Source organism: Cervus canadensis, chromosome 1, assembly GCF_019320065.1.
Source record: "Cervus canadensis isolate Bull #8, Minnesota chromosome 1, ASM1932006v1, whole genome shotgun sequence".
Lineage (NCBI taxonomy): Eukaryota > Metazoa > Chordata > Mammalia > Artiodactyla > Cervidae > Cervus > Cervus canadensis.
Genome location: NC_057386.1, coordinates 73,598,107 through 73,620,224, shown reverse-complemented (window position 1 = coordinate 73,620,224; position 22,118 = coordinate 73,598,107). Strand labels below are relative to the sequence as shown.

The 22,118-nt window shown below is 38.5% G+C and overlaps 1 protein-coding gene across 1 annotated transcript in view; it reads right to left on the bottom strand.

Moving 5' to 3' along the window:
- Positions 1-22,118, bottom strand: part of LOC122452116 — a 250,319-nt gene that overhangs the window by 3,001 nt on the left and 225,200 nt on the right. The window contains exon 5 of the mRNA XM_043485521.1: positions 10,715-10,813. Within this exon, the coding sequence (XP_043341456.1) occupies positions 10,715-10,813 (99 nt within the window). The remainder of the gene's footprint in view (positions 1-10,714; positions 10,814-22,118) is intronic.

The following is a 22,118-nucleotide window of genomic DNA, read 5'->3' as shown; positions in this document are numbered from 1 at the left end:
GTGGGCCTTAGGAAGCATCACTATCAACAAAGCTAGTGGAGGTGGTGGAATTCCAGTTGAGCTATTTCAAATCCTAAAAGATAATGCTGGGAAAGTGCTGCACTCAATATGCCAGCAAATTTGGAAAACTCAGCAGTGGCCACAGGACTAGAAAAGGTCAGTTTTCATTTCAATCCCAAAGAAAGCCAATGTCAAAGAATGTTCAAACTATTGCACAACTGCACTCATCTCACACGCTTGCAAAGTAATGATCAAAATTCTCCAAGCCAGGCTTCAACATGAACCGTGAACTTGCAGATGTTCAAGCTGGAGTTAGAAAAGGCAGAGGAACCAGAGATAAAATTGCCAATATCCTTTGGATCATCAAAAAAGTAAGAGAGTTCCAGAAAAAAACATCTGCTTTATTGATTATGCCAAAGCCTTTGACTGTGTGGATCACAACAAACCGTGGAAAACTCTTAAAGAGATGGGAATACCAGATCACCTTCCCTGCCTCCTGAGAAATCTGTATGCAGGTCAGGAAGCAACAGTTAGAACTGGACATGGAACAACAGAGTGGTTCCAAGTCCGGGAAAGGAGTACGTCAAGGCTGTATATTGTCACCCTGCTTATTTAACTTAGATGCAGAGTACATCATGAGAAATGCTGGGCTGGAGGAAGCACAAGCTGGAATCAAGATTGCCAGGAGAAATATCAATAACCTCAGATATGTAGATGACACCACCCTTATGGCAGAAAGCGAAGAAGAACTAAAGAGCCTCCTGATGAAAGTGAAAGAGGAGAGTGAAAAAGTTGGCTTAACTCAACATTCAGAAAACTAAGATCATGGCATCTGGTCCCATCACTTCATGGCAAATAGATCTGGGGAAACAATGGAAACAGTGACAGACTTTATTTATTTTGGGGGGCTCCAAAATCACTGCAGATGGTGACTGCAGCCATAAAATTAAAAGACTTTTGCTCCTTGGAAGAAAAGCTATGACCAACCTAGACAACATATTAAAAAGCAGAGACATTACCTTGCCAACTAAGGTCTGTCTAGTCAAAGCGGTGGTTTTTCCAGTAGTCATGTATGGATGTGAGAGTTGGACTATAAAGAAATTTGAGCCCCGAAGATGTGATGCTTTTGAACTGCCGTGTTGGAGAAGAATCTTGAGAGTCCCTTGGACTGCAAGAAGATCCACACAGTCCATCCTAAAGGATATCAGTTCTGAATATTCATTGGAAGGACTGATGCTGAAGCTGAAACTCCAATACTTTGGTCACCTTATATGAAGAACTGACTCCTTGGAAAACACCCTGATGCTGGGAAAGATTGAAGGCGGGAGGAGAAGGGGACAACAGAGGATGAGATGGTTGGATGGCATCACTGATTCAGTGGACATGAATTTGATGAAGCTCCGGGAGTTGGTGATGGACAGGGAAGCCTGGCGTGCTGCAGTCCATGCGGTCTGACTCACCAAGAGTCGGACACGACTGAGCACTGAACTGAGGTTGCTCCTCTCCCTCCACGTGTGCTCAGCTGTGTCTGACTCTTTGTGACTCTGTGGACTGTACCCCAAGAGGCTCCACTGTCCATGGAATGTTCCAGGCAAGAGTACTGGAGTGGGTTGCCATTTCCTACGTCAGGGGATCATCTTGACCCAGGGATCGAACCTGTCTGTCTTGCGTCTCTTGCATTGGAAGGTGAATTATCTATCACTAGTTCCATCAGGATAGTTCATTTCCATCTATTAGACAAATCTCCTCCTATTTGATGTTAAAACTGCCCCTTGATATGAACCACTTTCCTAGACTATTATTGCCTGCTTCTCCTTATTTTAGTCTTTCCATGCAGTTTTTTGCTTACTAGCTTGGCCTTTTCCTTCCCTTACTGCTTGCTGCCTTCTTCATTACATCCACCAAAAAGACTCTACCAACATTCCCAATCCCAATGCAGGCAATTTGGACATGTCGCAGCCAATCTCATGACATACTGACAAAGACTTTATAATGTCATCACTTTGGATCACTATTCCAAATTCTTAAAGAGGTCCATGTCATCTCTTAGGAACATAACAATATTAACATCTATCAAGTTCATATCTAGAAACTAAATACTTTCTTACATCTTCCTTTTAAATCAGGTGCATATACAAGACTGTATACTTTTTCTGATTCAAATATTTCCTCTATTCCCAAAAGAGCATTTATTATGCTGGTCAGTCATCCACTGGTAACCAGATTTACCCTAACGAGCTCATCTCTTTTCTTCCAAACACATTGACTCTGGAGGCTTTATGTTTGAACTTAAGATTTTTCTGAAGAATCTAGTGCAAAATAAATTATGTAGCTTCTTTCTACACATAGTTAGATTTCATAAAGTTTTTTTCTGTCAGTGATCACATAAAAATCACTCTTACCTTCACTAATCCATGACCTTTCTGTACAAGTCACAGCAGAATTTAAAAGGAGCCCATTGAAAGTGGTAGCTTTGTCCAACTGTGTTGAATCTTCCTAATTACTGGTCTATTACAGAATCTTATTCTTGATCTTGTACATAGTTTATATCACATTTAATATACTATGATAAAGGAGCTCTGTTTTATCTCCATTTGAGATTTTTGCTGAATTATTACATGTGCCACCAATAACATAGAAATTTGGTTCTAAAACAATCATTGTATATTTCTTGGAGATGACATATCCAGCATATAGTTCCAAGGTTTCTATCTTTGATGAGTTAGGAAGTTGGTTTTGTGGAAATGTGTCTGACACTTCTGATTCTAAAAACATATTGTGGATTGCTCCAAGGGTAGCCTTCAGAAATTACATAATTTTCACACATTATTAATATCACTTGGATTTTCTCTTGCCATGCTGCTTTAGAATTCAACACATTGTCTCCCCTGCCCCACTATCTCCATCACCCCTAAGTCTTTCTTTTTTCTTTTAAGGGAGGCATTGCCTTTGTCTTTCTGACCAGGAGTAATACACTCCCAAGCCCACCCTCATGTACTTTCAAACCTTTAAAAGCAGACCTTTCTATTTGTTCTGAATTCTCTTTTTAATGATCGCTGTACTCTCTTCCAAGGCGGAAGCAAACCACGTGGCAAAGCTACATCCCCTAGTAATTCCACCCAGGTCCGCCAGGCACATGTTTACCGAGGTATTCCAGAGCGGGCTGTATCGAACCATGGCTTCAGTTCTCTGCAGCTTGTCTCTCGGATCGATGGATTATTGCAGCTGGGCTAATTATGCAGCAATTTATATCGACTGTTTAGAGCAGCAGTGGTGAATCCTAGTAACTGAACTTCCTAGAGTAAGATTTGCTTCTTCTCAGGCTGAAGAGTTCAAGATACGTGTGAACTTCCATATTTTTTAGGTGTCTGCGATTGCATGTGGTTTAAACAAATCAGAGTGGACTTAGCTTTCTTAGCGCTTACATATAACTTTAATATGTGACTTATTGACTAAAGTGGAAGTGGCGAAATCCTTTCTTAGCACTTTTCTATGATTATCAATGCCGAGATTAGCCATGCCCTTAATTTTATATATGAGCAAGCACAATATTATTGTGCTTACAGAGTTCATTTAATATCAAATAGACCTTAGGCCTTTTTTCCTCCACATTAAAACACTGAACTAGATGGAGCCTCAAGGCTCTAGTTAGTTTACATTTAAAGTCAAGCTTTGAATGATTCTTAGTTTTGAAGAGTATGTCTTTTCTGAGGGAGAAAGAGGAAAATTTTCACACATTAGGGTAGTGTTCTTTATAAGGATAGCTCACCAGCTCCTCGACTGCTGTCACATAGGGGTGGGTGTGTGTGTGTGTGTGTATGTGCATGTGTTCAAATTGCTAGCTAAGAGCCACTAATGTTTTAAAGACAAGTACAATAGTTTTCTAAATGGAAAACATTACAAAAGACTATTGACTGGCAAGCCGTAGGTGACTTCAGCTGCTCTTGAATTACTGAAAATAGCCAACGCTCCATTTGCTCTTTACCTAAAATAAATGAAGTTCTTCCAACTCATGAATGCTGCAATAAAAGGTCAAAATCTTTTATTCTCATCTCAGGAGCAATGTCTCTAAAAGATTGTGCCCTATGCCTTTGCTGAGCAAAACAGCTAACGGAATAGCGATTTTTAATTATAGTCTACAAGGCTTTTCTAGCAACCTTATGACTTTGGGACATTAAAATGCCAGTTCACTAACAAGACACAAAAACAGAAGAAACATGAGTGAAAATGTCAATTTAAATGTTACATAGGAGTTCATTTAATAGTGTATGAATGAAAGAAAATGAGCTGTATGTCTTTTTCAAAATAAAATTTAATACCTGAATTTTCTTTGCTTTCCTTATTTATGTTTTGTTTGTCTAAATATGTTAATATGCACTTCCTTTGATTACACTACAGAAATTGCTACTGGAATGGCCTTTGGTTTGGGTAAAGTAATACAAGATTTAAATGTGAAAGTTTGATTACAGTAATAGATTAGGTATTTCACAGAGAAAGAAAGATAAAATGTTTTAAAACTCATTGGGTCACCACTGCTGACTGAATTTCAGGATGATAGGACAGGTAAGGAAAAGCATTCCAAGTGATGGAGTCCACCACTGAATTATTTTATGATACTTTCAATGTTTTTTCTATCTATAAAAGTATTCACACTCATTTAGAAAATTCCAAAAAGTGTTTTAAATTAAATTATTTATGGTAACCTATTCAGAGATATTTAGTAATAATATTTTGGTAGATTTTATTCCAATATTCAGTGGTTAAGAGCATGGAATCTAGAGCCAGTTCAGATTACTACAAGCCTTGAGACCTTGGGCAAGTACCTTAACTGCTTTGTGATTCAGTTTCCATATCAATAAAATGGGCATTATAATAGAGATAATTCATGAAGTCATTGAGATGATTAAATGAAGTGATATATGTAAAGAACATAGGAAAGATTCTTGGTATATAGTAGGAGTGTAGTATATAATTGCTTTAATTACTATCATTAAGGTTTTTCCTTTTACATATTTCCTTTTACATACTGATGATTTATTATGTTTGGGGGCATCACTAACTTTACAAAAAGAATTCATGAAACTTCTGGAAAATTTGGAAAATATGAAGAAAATTTTAAAGTAAAACTATACTACTTGTTATTACATTATCAGACATAACCACTGATCATATCTAAGTAACCATCTCTGATCATGATAGATCCCAAATACTCCAGTGAGATTTTAAAAATTATATAATACATAGAAATAAATTTAACAAAAGTGGTTGAAGACTTGTACACTAAAAATTATAAACATTGCTGAGGAAATTTATAAATGGTTGGAGAGACAGTCTATCTACATTAAATGAAATACTCATTAGTCATAAGATGACAATTGTTCCCAAGTTGGCCTATAAATTCAAGACAATATCTATTAAAATTCCAGTAGGTTTTTTTTGCCAGAAACTGATGAAATGATCCTAAAAGTCATATAAAACCACAAAAGACCTAGAATAGCCAAAAGTTTTGAAAAGAAGAACAAAGTAGGAAGACTTTGACTTCTTGATTTCAAAACTTAATTTAAAACTACAGTTATCAGGACAGTGTGGTGTTGGCATAAAATGGACATATCATTTTTTACATATAAAACTCATTTTCCTTTTGAACAAATGATTTTGGGGCAAGTGGATATCTACATGCAAAACAGATGAACTTAGATCTTATCTCATATCATACACAAAAATGAACACAAAATGGATCATAGATTAAAGACCTAAATCAATAAACATCTTAGAAGGTAATATAAGAGAAAATATTTGAGAACTTAGGTTACGTAAAGATTTCTTAATATAACAGTAAAATTATGGTCCATAAAGTTTTTCAATAAATTGATTTTTAATAAACTTCCTCAAAATTCAAAACTCTTACATTTCAAAATATACCATTAGCAAAATGAAAAAACAAGCCATAAACAGAAAAAATATTCACAAAACACACATCTGATAAAGAATATGTACTAGAATACATCATTGTAAAGAACCCTTACAACTGAACCACAAAACAAGCCAATCAAAATATGGCCAAAAGATTTGGATAGAGATTTCACCAAAAACAATAAATGAATGAACGTGAAAAGATTCTCAATGTCGTTAATCAGTAGGGTAAATTAAAACCACAATGAGATACCATTATAACAAAAACACAGATAATGACTGGTGTTGCCTAGAAAGTGGAGAATCAGGAAACCTCCCACACTGTGAGTGGAATGTTAAATAGTATACAGCCGACTGGAAAATCATTTGGTAATTTCTTATAATATTTAAAATAAACTACTATGAGGCCCAGCAAGTCCATTCTTAGGTATCTACCCAGGAAAAAAGAAAATATTTATCTACACAAAAATTTGCACATGAATATTCATATCAGTATTAGTCATAATAGCCAAAAACAGGAAGCAATGTGTGTCTCTCAATTAACAAAGGATAGACGCAATGTAGTATACCCATACAACAGAATACTATTTAGCAACAACAAGGAAGAAGCCATTGATACATGTCACGATGTCTGTCCTGGGCCTTTTCTTTCACTTGTTATTGACATTTCAGTTCTTAAGCAACCAGTTGTCAAACATTACACTCAGGGAAAGGAGCCAGGTAGAAGAAACCATATATTGTAGAATTCCAGTTTTTTGTAATATTCAGAAAAGGCAAATCTATAGAAAAAGAAAGTAGAGTATTGGTTGCCTAGAGCAGGGCAGTGAGATGCAGATGGAGAAAGTAGAAGTCAGGGACATAAGAAAGATGATCAGGGTGATAGAACTGTTCTAAAATGATTCATGGTGATTGCTGTACAACTTGGTAAGTTTAATTTAAAAAATCAAGGAGTTAGGGACTAACAGATTCATACTACTACATATAAAATAGATATACATTAAGAACCTACTGTATTGCACAGGGAACTCTGCTCAATATGTTGTAATAACCTATAATGGAAAAGAATCTGAAAAAGAATATATATATACATATATATATATATACACACACACATAAGTTTATATGAATATATGTATATTCTTTCCTGGCTCAGATAGTAAAGAATCTGCCTGCAATGCAAGAGACCCAGGTTCAGTCCCTGGATCAGGAAGATCCACTGGAAAAGGGAATGGCTACTCTACTCCAATATTCTTGCCTGGAGAATTCCATGGACAGAGGAGCCTAGTGGGCTACAGTCCATGGGGTCACAAAGAATCAGACACTACTGAGTGAACAACACTTTCACTTTTCACTTTCATGGGCTTCCCAGGTGGTGCTAGTGGTAAAAACCCACCTGCCAACACAGGTAGACATAAGAGACTTGGGCTTGATCCCTGGGTCAGGAAGATCCCCTGGAGGAGGGCGTGACAACCCATTCCAGTATTCTTACCTGGAGAGTCTCATGGACAGAGAAGCCTGGCGGGCTACAGTCCATGGGGTCTCAAAGAGTCGGACACAACTGAAGCAACTTAGCATGCACATACACATATATATACATACACATGTATATACACCTACACATATACAGAAACATAAACCTGAGTCCCTTTGCTGTACATCTAAAGCTAACACAATGCTGCATATCAACTATATTTCACTTTAAAAAATCATAAGATTGTGTTTTAAATAGGTGAATGATATGATGTGTAAAATATACCTCAATAAACTTACACTGAAAAAAATATCCTAATGGATTCCATCCTCAGCGGTGTATCTCTATGTTTCAAAAACTGTACACGGACTACATATTACATACACAGAAGCATAATTTGAGCTCATCAAAATGACTCATTTGTAAGTCACCCACTAGAAGTCCTATAGGTAAGACATAGAAATCTACATTTGCAACAAAGTCCCAGGTAATTAGTATTTAATAAATTTTAATGACACTGTATCAGAGAATTACTGTGCTAAAAGTAATGTAACAAATGGCATCCCTGGCTGGAACAAAGTAAAAATCTAACAACAGATGGTCACTGCAACAAAAGGATTAGTTTATGAATGTGAAGGCAGGCAAGGGTGCATAATGAAGAAGGTAGAACTCCTTGAGGATGTACGGTTTGAGTTGAGATCTGAAATATGAATAGGATGAAATAAGGAGAAGAGTGAATTTCAGGCCCATTGGCAGTTGGAACATGATAACTAACTATTTTTTAGAAAGTTTCTATACATCTTCTAGCTGCAAAGGGCATAATCTGCCTGGGTTTATAGCTGCATCCTGCAAATGTTGATGAGGAGAGAGACGTTCTGATGGAGGCTGGGAATCATTTGGGACCTGTAGGAATATTAAGATTACAAGGAAGTTCCAACAATAATACACCCAAGTGGATATCAAGATGACATACAAGACCTAGATTTTACTTGTTTTAATCATTCACATGCTTTTCCAAAAAAAATTATGGAGGTATGATTTACATACTTATGTAATCCACCCATTTTAAGTGTGCAACAATTTTTTAGTAAATTCACTGAGTTGTGCAGCTATTATTACAATCTAATTTTAGAATATTTTCATCACACCAGTAATATCCCTCATGCCCGTTAGCTCTTAATCCCTGTCTTCACCCCATATCTCATGTCCCAAGCAGCTAGTTATCCACTTTGCATCTTTATTATATATTTGTGATGGATCTTTTTCACGTAAACACACATTTAGGAGTATGACTTCTCTCACTTAGCATAATGCTCTTGAGGTTCATCCATGTTGCATCACATATCAGTACTTCATTTCTTTTCACTGCTAAGCAGGATTCCATTGTATGAACATACCACATTTTCTTACATTTGCACTATTTCCACCTTTTGGCTATTAGGCATAATGATGCTGTGAGCCCTTGTATGCAATTTTTTTTAGCATAGATATATGTCTTCACTTACCCAGGATAGATGTCTAGGCATGAAATTGCTGAAATGTACGGTAAATGTATGTTTAACTTTGTCAAAGCTGCCAAACTGTTTTCAAATTAGCCATATAATTTTATATTTTCACAGAAATATAGGTTTTCTGACCCCCCACATCCTTGACAGCATTTGTTATCTTTTTAATTATAGCTATGCTAGTGGGAATAAGGGCTTCCCTGGTGGCTCAGCTGGTAAAGAATCGCCTGCAATGCAGAAGACCCCAGTTTAATCCCTGGGTTGGGAAGACCCCCTGGAGAAGGGATAGGCTACCCACTCCAGTATACTTGCCTGGAGAATCCTCACGAACTGAGGAGCCTGGCAAGCTACAGTCCATGGGGTTGCAAACAGTCGGACACAACTGAGTGAGCAAGCACAGCTAAGAAGGCAAAAAAGTGATAAAAATTGGCATGTGCTTCTTTATTTGATAGATAATATTGGATGTTTACCACTTACTTATGAATATATTGTCCCATAAATCTTTAATGACTTTTTTGTCTGTGAGAGAAACAAAATGAGCATAGCAATCTCAGCAGGCAGAAATACACAGCTACTAAGAACAAGGGAGCAATTTTCAGACTCAAAACTAGCCTGATGATTCTGGGGCAGAGTCTGCTATTAAAAAGCCATGGACCACACTTATACACAATCATATCAGAATCCTACACTAGCTCCTTTAACCAGTCATCCTGAAGCTATGGGAAATTTTCTGGCTACTTTTCATATAGAAAGGAAAATTTCCCCATATAACCCTGTGCTAATGTTGACTATGCTGAATCATGTTGCTCATTGTGAGGGATGATGGGAGATTTCCTTCTACATGGAGCTTCAAGACAGATAAGAAAATAGGACTTTCTTGTGAAATTTGTCATTGGATGGTTCGGGAAATAACAAATTTTAAGCAGCACCAATCACTCTTTGACTAAACTCTATCAGCTTCCTTATTGTCCTTCACTTACATGTGAACCAACTGTGGCATGCCCATGGTCTGCCTTGAACCAAGGCAGATATTACACATCACTCCCAGCCACTCACATGAAAGATGCTTACAGCAGGGAATACGCTTGGTGAGTACTTTTAAAAACTGTTTTCAAGGTCTTTACATAGGATAACAATGACTGCCCAGTTTATGGATATATAGGAAGCCCAGCTGCCTGATCTCTTTCTCAAACTGCACAGAACCTATATAAAGATTTTTACAATGTTAAGGTCAACTAATTTACGAAGAAACAGCTCAACTTTACATATCATGAAACCATCTGGCAAAAGCCATCTGTTACTTCCACAACTTTCCCAAATCTGGAAAGCTCTCAGGTATGCTTTGTATGTCCAATGAAGAAGAAATGATAAACCAATTGGCATTAAATACTAATTGACTGGCAAACCCCTCAACTTCCTGAACAAGGCATTTCTAAATCCATCATTCCCCCCATACTAAACATAGTCTGCTAATATTTGATCAATTAGAAGCAAGTTCTTTTCCTCAGTAATAGACAGAGTTAACAATATCAACCCCACACAACTTTAGGATAACTGCATTCTCTCAGTCCCTAACCCACGTGTGTAGGGGGCAGAGAAGCTCATTCTGATACCTTGAGTAAGTATGGTAGAACGGTGTTTCTCAAACATTAATGTGCGTACAAATCAGCCAGAATCTTGTTAAAATGCAAATTCTGATTGAGCAATTCTGGGGTGGGGTCTGAAATTCTATACCTAACAGGCGTCCCAGGTGATACCAAAGCTGCTAGTCTGTGGACCACACCGAGGGAAAAAGATGTTGAGTTCTTTAGGGGAGAAAACATACCCGTAAAGATGACAATATCCAGGTCAAGAATGCTTCCATTCTGTCCATAGATTACACACAAGCAGTTTAGGAGTGATAATATCATCAGAGAGTAGAACTCTAGGGAAAAAAAAAAAAAAGTAGGAGATATTTGTAAGGCCAAACATTGTTAATCCCCAGCACAGAGCTTTGAAACCACAGATTCATTCATTCATTCATTCTTTATTCACTTACTCATTCATACATATTGAGCATCTCCTCTATGACAGGCACTGTGCTAGATTCCAGACTATAATGTTGAACAGAAAACACCCTAGTTTTAAGGAACACACACTCTCATCTAAGAATAACACATTATGAGGCAAAGGCAACCATCTCTGGCTGTACACAAGGAAGAGTGAAAACATTAAACGGAAAATACTTCACTCTGCAAGATGGGATGAGGCAGACAGCTCAAGGAAGGCTGCACAGTACAAATCAATAATGGTTTTTTTCTGATAACTCAACTTGTGCTAAGTTCTAAGCACTTTTACTGTCATCATGACCCTGGTCTTATAGCTGGGGAAGCAAGGCAGAGGTAAATTACGTTATGTTCCCAGTAAATAAGTTGCTGATGATAGTGACAATAGCAAAATTTCCTCTAGGGTCCCCACAAACACCATTTACCAACATATCCCCAAAGATAAAAATTACTAACAATCACTAAGATTTCTTGTTCTCTTTTCCTTCAGGGCCCTTTTCTCTTTGAACATATGCAAGGACACATGCCACTGAAATGTGATCAGAAATGACAGGTGTCACTTCCAGGCAGGAGCATTTAAGAGCCAGTTCACAATTCTCCATCCAGTCTTTACCTTTCCCAGTGGTTGGGGAAACACTTGTTGATGTGGAATGGATACAAGATGGAAAGATCCTGAGGGATACTGAACCGCCACAAAAAACATGTCATCCCAAGATCATCTCCCAGACCTATACAGACCCAAGAAATAAACCTTTGTTACGTTAACTTACACAGATTTTGATGATGTGTGTTACTTTAACTTAACTTTGTCTATCTTCACAATACACTGTAGTTGAGGTGATGTATATTAATTATCTTGCAAAATAGGAGTGAGTTTAACTCCCCAGAGGAGGGGAGGGTGTGTTGGGAAGGAAGCTCAAGTTGGGCATAGGAGGCGTTGAGAAGATTTAAACAAGATGGCACATTTAGGACACTTCAGGTAGTCGGACTTTGCTGGAGAATAAAGCTAGGATGAAGTTGCAGAGGAGGAAAGAGGAACAGCACAGGTCTGGGGCCCCTCTGAAAAGAGGAGAAGGCATGAAAGTCTGGGCAATGCTCATCAGGGCTGCATATGGAAGAAGTTAATTAGATTCAACTCAAGTTTAAATCAAATAAATGAGTTTCTGTAGAGGAAATCGAAGAGAGCACTGTGCTGGGAAGAGAGGTCAGCCATAAACGAGGAGGCAGAACAGAGAAAAGGGAAGAAAAGCAGCAAAACAAACCAGGAATTAAAAACCTAGGCTAGAGCTGGAGGGAATGAGAGATATGGGAGTGGGAGGATGTGCTCAAATCAAAGAAAGGAATATGTGTTTATCTACAGGTGCCACTCCACGCATGCAGCATGGGCTGCTCTGAGGTCTGCCTTTCCTCGAAGCCCTCACCTGGGTGATGTCCACTAACTAGGCTCAAAGATGTGGCTCTGAGACTTCATCACCTCCCCACACTCCCACTGCCCTCACCCCCCAGCCCACCTGGCACACCTTCTACCTCCTCACAGAGTCCCTTCCCTGTTATCACTACATGAACCCAAGGGCATTTTAATTGTCCATTCATCTGTCCGCCTCCCTAGCTATGACTGACTTCTTTGGGAGACTGACCGCATCTGATTTTTTTTTTTTGCAATTCCAAGGCCAAGCTCAGAGCTTGGTCCATATTCACATAAATCTAGAGTAAATTTATGGTAAATCCGGGAAAGAATTTTCCCTGAATGTTTTGAATGTTTTATGAATGACATAAGAGCTCAGAAGTAGGTCTCAAATAAAGATTAAAATTTGTCCATCTTTAATGAAATCAGTCATTCAACAAACATTTACAAGTGCTTATTAAGCTAAATGATGGATATTCTAGTGACCAAAGCAGATACAGTGTTTTGATGATGATGATGTGTGTGTGCTTAGACACTCAGTAGTGTCCAAATCTTTCTGACCCCATGGACTGTAACCCACCAGGCCCCTCTCTCCATGGAGATTTTCCAGGCAAGAATACTGGAGTGGGTTGCCATTCTCTTCGGGGGATCTTCCCAACCCAGAGATCAAACTCAGGTCTCTCACATTGCAGGAGGATTCCTTAGCATCTGAGCCACCAGGGAAACCCAAGAATATGGGAGTGGGTAGCCTATCCCTTCCCCAGGGGATCTTCTTGATCCAGGAATCAAACCAGGGTCTCCTGCATTGCATGTGGATTCTTTCTTTACCAGCCGACCTATCAGGGAAGTTTGTTTTGATGATACTTGGCTACTAATGGAAGAGAAGATGCTCATTAAATAAAAACATACACTTATTATTTTTTAATTAATTCTATTTTTTTACTTATTTTTGGCCACACCACACAGAACATGGGATTTTAGTTCCTAGACCAGGCATCGAACCCAAACCCCCTGCATTGGAAGCATAGAGTCTTAAACACTGGACCACCAGGGAAGTTCTACACCTGTCACTATAAGCAGCTCTTTTCAAGATCTCCAAGGACCTCTGCATTGCTAACTCTAAGGCTCAATACCCAGTGTTGGTCTTATGTGACTCATCAGTAGGATTTAACACAGTTGATCACTCTTTCTTTCTTAAAGCAGGATTTCACATTCCCTTAGTTTTTCTTTTGCCTTGATCCCTCCCATTAAATGGTCCCTGTCTACCTCTCAAACTCTGAAACTGGATGTGCCCAAGGATTTCTCCAGTTTCCTTCCACATACACTCCCTAGCTGTGATCTCATTTGTGGCTTTAAATGCCATCTCTAAGCCAGAGGCATCCAGAATATATTTTCAGTTCAAATGTCTCCACTGAAACCTAGATCCCTCTGTCCCACTAGCTTTTCAACCTCTCTACGTGGATGCCTACTAAACATCTCAGCAAAGTCTGTCCAGAAGGGAGTTTTCGTCATTTTCCACATGATCGGTTCCTCTTAAAGTCTTCCCATCTCAGGTCATTGCACATCCACTCTTGCATTTGCACTGGACAAAAATTTTTATCTCATCCTTACCTTCCATATTCCTATACCCCTCATCTTGTCTACTAGCAAATCTTACTTTAAAATATATTCCCAATTGTACTACCTGTTACCACCCTGGCCCAAGTCAGCATCATTTCATACCTGAATTACTTCAGTAGCATCCAATTGATCTTCCAATTTTATATTCATTCATAGAATATATCTATTCTCTATATACATCAACCATAGTGACTTTGTTAGGTCAGATCATGTCACTCCTCAAAACCCTAGAGTTATTCCTTATTTCACACAGATGAAACACTAAAGCCCTGCCAATGGCCCGTAACCCTGCAAATGATTAGGATGAAATATGGTCTATCTGAAAAGCATTCTATGACTTTAGTATTTAAAGTACTTTTCTAACATTCAACTCACATGAAAAAAATGAAAACCAAAAGAACTATTCAGCAAAGATACATGATATCTTTTCATCTATATTTTCTGAATGACAGTATCAGAGCAATTGAATAGAAATGGATCTATACTTTTTTAGAAATATCTTTTAAAAAATTCATTGTCATTGTCCTTCATTGTCTTTCATTCACGTTCATTGTCCTTCAAAGGATATTGTGAGTCCATTTACATAGGTTCCCAAATCTCTTCCTTATTTAGGCAACATCAGCGCTGCAAAGTAATCAGCTGGAACAGAGATTTAAAAAAGGGAAAAAGCCCACTTCAGCTGATAGAGTTCAAAAAGCATTACTTAAGTCAGTCCCAGCAAAAATTTTTGTGCTACTTATTTCCTCTAATTCTGCTTCACCACCAAATCAAAGAGTTTTTCATTGCTAACCTAAAGTATTTACGACTTGCGCGTGGGTGCTCAGTCACTTCAGTCGTGTCCGACTCTTTTCAACCCCATGGACTGTAGCCTGCCAGGCTCCTCTGTCCATGGGATTCTCCTGGCAAGAATATTGGAGAGGGTTGTCATGCCCTCCTCCAGGGGATCTTCCTGACCTGGGGCATGTCTCCTGCATCTCCTGCATTGCAGGTAGATTCTTTACTGCTGAGCCACCAGGGAAGCCCATTTAGTACTTACCTTATACTAAATAAGAAACTTATTTTCTATTCTGATCTAACACTGGAGTGAGTGTATATATCTGAGCATATGTATCAAAGACAGAAAGAGACAGACAGAAAGAAACAGGGAAAAATGAATCCAGAAGAAGAAAAGGTAGAAAAGAAGAAGAAAAGTAGTTTGGCCTCGTCTTTGTATAAGATGGATAGTCAGCCCCCTAAAGACCAACTTGATGATAGCAGGGTGTTGCAGGGGGCGGTGGGGGGGGGGGGGTGGCAAGAGAGAGATAAAACAGAAGTATAAAGTGAATCTCTCCCACCATTCCACTTACTGATACCTAGAGAAGATGACAAAGATTAAAAACAGAAAAAGTGAAAAAAATATTGATACTAGAAAGCACCATAGCCTCAACTCAGAATCTATATAAAATAGCCACCAAATTTAAAACTAAGTCAAGAAAGGATATTAAGAAGAAACATATTTCCATGCAGATCTCAGGCATCCTGAGGAATTCTCCAAAAGTAAGTGGCAAACCAAGAGGAAGCAAGCGAATGGTGCTTGCTTGGAGTCTGGAAGGTAAGAAGACTAGCTGAGCATCTTTGACCCTGCAACCCAACAGCCCAGGGGGGCAGAGAGGCACCACTAAACCAGGATCCTGACAGACAGGCCACCTTTGCAGGAAGCAGGTGTGGGAGAAGCCGGGAGGAGGCAGGAATGTAGCTGCTGACCCAGATCTGCTGAAGGAGAGCAAATGCCAAATCTTGATGCAGAAGAGCTGGGTACTCAGGTTTCTCTCTGAGTTCTAGGAATCCTGGTCTGATGAAGCCAGTGATCTCTATTCATCCAGCAGATTCTCAGCCTTTGCCCTGAGTTACCGGCACAATGAATTTCTCTTCCTGAAGCTTCTTTGTGTATCTCAGAGGCAGAGGCACAAGCCACAATATAGATGACTGGTATGGCATCACCGACTCAACAGACATGAGTCAGAGCAAACGCGGGGAGACAGCGAAGGACAGGGAAGCCTAGCGTGCTACAGTCCGTGGGGTCGCAGAGAGTCGGACATGACTTAGTGACTGAACAACCAAATGGCCAGCAGAGGCAACAGCAAAGAGCATTTCACCACCACCACCAAATACCAATGGGGTAGCATGTCTCGGAGAAGGCAATGCCGCCCCACTCCAGGATTCTTGCCTGGAAAATCCCATGAACAGGGGAGCCTGGTGGGCTGTGGTCCATGGAGTCGCTAAGAGTCGGACACGACTGAGCAACTTCACTTTCACTTTTCACTTTCATGCACTGGAGAAGGAAATGGCAACCCACTCCAGTGTTCTTGCCTTGAGAGTCCCAGGGACGGGGGAGCCTGGTGGGCAGCCGTCTATGGGGTCGCACAGAGTCAGACACGACTGAAGTGACTTAGCAGCAGCAGCAGCATGTCTTGGAAGTTCATTCCTTTTTATTGTCAAATAATATTGCACTGTTTGAATGTGCTGTGTGCTGTGCTTAGTCGCTCAGTCATGTCCAACTCTTTCAGACCCCGTGGACTGTAGCCCGCCAGGCTCCTCTGTCCATGAGGATTCTTCAAGCAAGAATATTGGAGTGGGTTGCCATGCCCTCCTCCAGGAGATCCTCCCAACCCAGGGATCAAACCCAGGTCTGCCTCATTGCAGGTGGATTCCTTACTGTCTGAGCCGCCAGGGAAGCCCATTGTTTGAATAGATCACATTTTGTTTATTCATGTGTCAGATGATGAACATTTGGGTTGTTTCCACTTTTTTTTTCTTTTAGCTACTTTGAATAATGCTGCAGTGAACATTAGTGTGCAAATTTTGAGGTGGATATGTTTTCAAGTCTCTTGGATACATAACTAGGAGTAGAATTGCCAGGTCAGATGGGCTTTCCTGGTGGCTCAGACAGTAAAGAATCTGCCTGCAATGCAGGAAACCCAGGTTCAATTCCTGGGTCTGGAAAATCCCCTGGAGAAGGGAATGGCAACCCACTCCAGTATTCTTGCCTGGGAAATCCCATGACAGAGGAGCCTGGCAGGCTATAGTCCCTGGGTTTGCGAGAGTTGGACATGACTTAGCGACTAACACTTTTGCTTTCATGGTAACTCTATGTTGAACATTTTGAAGAACTGTCAGACTATTTTCCAAAGCTCTATGCCATTTTACATTCACACTGAAATGTAGGATTTTGGTTTCGCTACAGTCACCAACACTTGTTATTATCTGTCTTATTTTATTATCATCATCCTAGTGAATGTAAAATATTTCTTTATAGGTTTAAAGGTTGTTTATGCATTAAAGATGTTAGTTCTTTTTCTAAATGTCTTACTATTAGCTTCCTATTTATCATTTTTTAAAAAACTTAATGGTGTTTTTTACCATACCAAAGTTATCTACTTTTAGGTAATCAAATTTATTTATCCTTTCTCTATCACATCTAGATTTTGAGCCATAGTCAGAAAGCTTTTACCTATTCTCAGATTACAGAGGGAGTCAGCCACTCAAACTTACATGGTTTCACTTTTCACACTTAAATCTCCCATCCATTTGGAGTTGTTCCTACTGTGACACATGAAGCAAACTTTATCTTTTCCTAGATGTCTATACTATTGTCCAAGCAGCATTTATTAAAAAGTCCATCTTTGTTTCATCTTTGTCTATCTTTTGCCATCTCAAGTCCAGATTTGAGATGACACCTTTATCATCTCCTGTGTATTTGGGTCTATCTTAATTTTCCATTTGATTCTGCTTGTCTATTTATAATTTACTGTTTTAATTACAGAAGTTTTATTTTTACATTTTAATGCCTGAAGGACTAGTCCCACACCTTTCATAACTTTTCTTTTTTTAATTTACCTTTTATAAAAAAATATTTATTTATTTGGCTGCACAGTGTCTTAGTTGCAGCACTCAGGATCAATAGTTGTGGCATGTGAACTCTTAGCTGTGGCATGTGGGATCTAGTTCCCCGACCAGGGATCAAACCTGGGTTCCCCTGAATTGGGAGTAAGGAGTCTTAGCCATTGGACCACCAGTGAAATCCTCATAACTTTTCTATGTTAGTATTTTCTTAACTATTCTCTTATGTTTGTGTTTGCACACGAACTTTGGTATTAACTTGTCTGGTTTCAGAACAAAAGCTGGTTGTTTGGGTCATTATTGGAATTTCACTAAAATAATAAATAACATATTTATGATGCTAAGTAATCCTATCCCAAATCAAGAATTGTCTTTTGATTTATCAAAGTCAAATTTTGTGGCTTTCAAAAGTTTTATTTTTCATATAAATTGTACATATTCTTGTTAGATTTATCTTAACTATTTTTTTTAAATTTTTATAATATTCTTTAATGTATCTTTGAAGAGATAGTGATGGAAGTCTACATTTTGTTTACTAGATTCCAAAATTTAGAAGCGTTTTAAATATAACCTTGACTTCCCACTTTGTTACAGGATTCCTAATATCCAACTAATAAAAAAATTATCTTAACTATTTTTATCTTCTTTTATTTTGAATGAGGTTTCTCAACCGCTATATCTTATCCTGGCTATAATTGATGTATGTGAAGACTATTGATCTCTGTATGCTAATTTTTCACCTTGCTGCATATGTGAATTATTTTATTGTTTTAGTTATTATTGATTGTCATAAAAGATGAATTTATCATTGATTCTCTAGTAGAATTTTCAGGTATATTGCCATATTATGTGCAAATAGAAATAAAATAGTTTTACTTATTTTCTAATTTTTATGCCACTAATAGATCTCTCTTATATGATTCCATTAGCTAATATGTCTAGTACAATGTTAAATAAGAACATTCTTTTCTTCATATTATTATGGAAATGCCTCTAGTGTTTCAACATTAAGTAAAATTCTGGCTTTAGGACTAAGAAATATAGAGATAGGTAGATAGATATAAAATTATATATGTACATAATTTATATATCAGATTAATATATAATTTTACATAAATCATACACTAAGTATAATACATCAATTCTTATTTTTATGCTTTCTGCTTTTATCTAGAATGGGGGTTAAAGACTTTAAACATTTATGGAGATGATCATATGGCTTGTCTTCTCAGAACTTTATACGGTATTGTCTGTGACAGCTCAAGTAAAAGAATATATTTATTAAAATGTTCTTGAGAATGTATTTGAAACCTTCATTTGCCAGGAAAAATATTTCTTAGACATTTCTCTAGTCAGCAATCGTTTCTTAATTGAAATTGATGGTGGAAATGATTTAATTTGGCTATCTTAGACCACCAAGTATGTAACTTCAATGAATTTTTTTCATGTTCTGTTTTTGGCTGCTTTTGTTTTCTAAAGTGATACACTCAATAACTTTCAAAATCAGATTCTTTGGCTACCGAAGATAACCATTATTTAAATTGTAATTGAACGGTGATCCCTCAAGAAACAGTCCTGAGATGAGGCTGTTCACAATGTTTCATTATTCAAGAAGCTCACAGCATGAGGAAGATGATTTACACCGTGATAGATTGCATTGTTTTTAAATACTGAGCCGATATGGGATTTTTATGAGTAGAAACTGAAGCAAATCTCTTACTAAAGTTAAATGGTGTGATTATAATAGTATCACCATCCAAACTCCATCTCACTCACACTTCTGAAATGCCAGTGGCCTAAAGTTACACCTGATTTCACTTTCCTAATAAATACAGAGCTGGACAGGAAGGGTCTCAAAGGTAGCATTTAAAAACAAGTTGCATGGAAGTGATGCTCTAATTGAAGAATTCTGTATGTTTCTGGCCCAACTGGCATTTTTCTAGTTTGTCCTCCTGGTGTTTACTTGGCAGCTGAGCATGTTTTGGAGTTTTCCTCAATGCACAGCTGATCTAGGCAGCACTGGCATTATCTATGAATTCATCAGAAAGGCAGAACTGCATTTTAACAAGATCCCTAAGTGATCTGAAGGCCTGTTAAAATTTGGGAAGCACTCTTTTAAAAAACTATCAGAGAGGACTGAGACACCTCTCCCAGGGCCAGAGGTCTCTACCAGCAGTGACACCATCTAGGACAGAAGTCCCCAACCGTTTTGGCACCAGGGACTGGCTTCGCGGAGGACAGTTTTTCCATGGACCAGGGCGGGGTTGGGGAATGGTTTCAGGATGTTTCAAGCACATTACATTTATTGTGCACTTTATCCTGTTATTATTGTATCAGCTCCACCTCAGATCATCAGGCATTAGATCCCAGAGTTTGGGGACCCTGACTAGGAGCTTATTAGGAATGCAAATCCTTAGCCCTTCCCCAGAAGTACCGAATCAGAAATTCTAGGGTAGGGCCCAGGAACCTGTGTTTTCACAAGCCTTCCAGTTGCCTCTGATGCTCACCAGCGTTTGAGAGCTGCTGGCCATCCAGGCAAACTGCCAGTAATCTATGCAAGGGCTGTAGGTACACGGTGCAGTGAAAGGCCAGTGCCATGGCGAGGCAGGTGGATGAGGAGGTTGGAGCCCTTGCCAGTTGTAATTAACTAGCTGCATGACCTCAGGGTAGAAACTTGGCTAATTACCTGGATCTAGATTCCGTAGCCTCAAAGGGAAAACTGTATAAGTTCCTCGGAGTAAAAATCCTCAAAACGTGGTTTGTGGGCGTCTGCTCAGTTGGTAAAGAATCTGCCTGCAACATAGGAGACCTGGGTTTGATCCCTGGGTCAGGAAGATCCCCTGGAGAAGAAAATGGCAACCCACTCCAGTAGTTTTGCCTGGAAAATCCCATGGACAGAGGAGCCTGGGGGGCTACAGCCCATGGGGTCGCAAGAGTTGGACATGACTTAGCAACTAAACCAGGTGGTTTATTAAAGACCCAGTAGGTGATTCAGTTATTATGGAGATAAATAGAACATATGAGAATCATAGGCAAAAATGTATTTTGCTTAAATGTAACATATGAATGCCACAAAACTGTGATTTTGAGCAATGATTTGGAAATGTAAGATTTGGATTCTACAGAACCATGATTTAACATCATTGCACACATGCTCTGAGGTCTGGGCTGAACAAAACTAATCAATTCATCTCAGCTAACTTTTAGTTAACAGAGTACAGCTATTTTCTTGAATGTGTTTTCACATCATTTACATCTTATCATTTATATTTGTTCATCTCCCATCTTTGATTGTTGCAATTACACTATATTATAATTACAAAAATGGTTAAAAATAATAATAATAATAAATAAAATAAAATAAAAAATAACAAGTTGCAGAATTTAGAGTTAGGGAAAATTTTAAAGATCATTGAATCCAACTTCTCCATTTTAAAGAGTCTAGGGTCCAGGAGATGTATACAGTATATCTAAGGCCACACAAGTAAGTCAGCTTCATTTGACTCCAAATCCAGGCTTCTTTGTATTCTCTATGGTAAAGCTGTGCTTTGTATTGTAGGCTCTTGTTCATGTCTGGATTCCAATCTCCTAGGAATGAGAGTGCACACCTAAATGTAGACAATCCAGCACTGAGACAAGCTAACTAAGCTTTCTCCCTAAGAAACAACTGGTGCATGCCAACCCCAGCTAAGGATCCTGGAGGCAGGGAAGTCTATTCCTCATTGTTTATTTGTAGCCATATACATTTCTGATACGACTTCACACATGCGAAAAGTGTAAGTTTATACTTTTTTCTTTATACTAATCTAAATACAACATCCCCCATTCATTGGTAGAGTCAACTGTCCAGTAATTAACCTTGGCATCTGCTACATAATCTTTCTTACAATGAAATGTGCAAGGATTATTGTTTAATTAGATTCTATAATTGAAACAAATGAAAAATGAGCTAAGAATTCCAGAATCAGCAAAGCTGTGCTTTTTTTGTCTATGCTGTTTTTTTCCCCTCAAGATATACCATTATTTTCCCTAAGAATAGTTTTTGAAAATAAAATCTACATTTCCAAAGTATGGATAGGTCATTCATCAAAAGACAGACAAATAGCACATAAATGCTTAAACCAAAATACAAATCCAGAATGACTTTCTTGTGATAAAAAGCTGTTATTACAGACTTGAGCGTGGTGGTAAGATCCATTGTTTCTAACAGAGGAAAACAGAAACTACCCAAGTTGTCATGGGACGTTGTTTCTCCCCCAGCACCTTCCTTTTTTAACCCT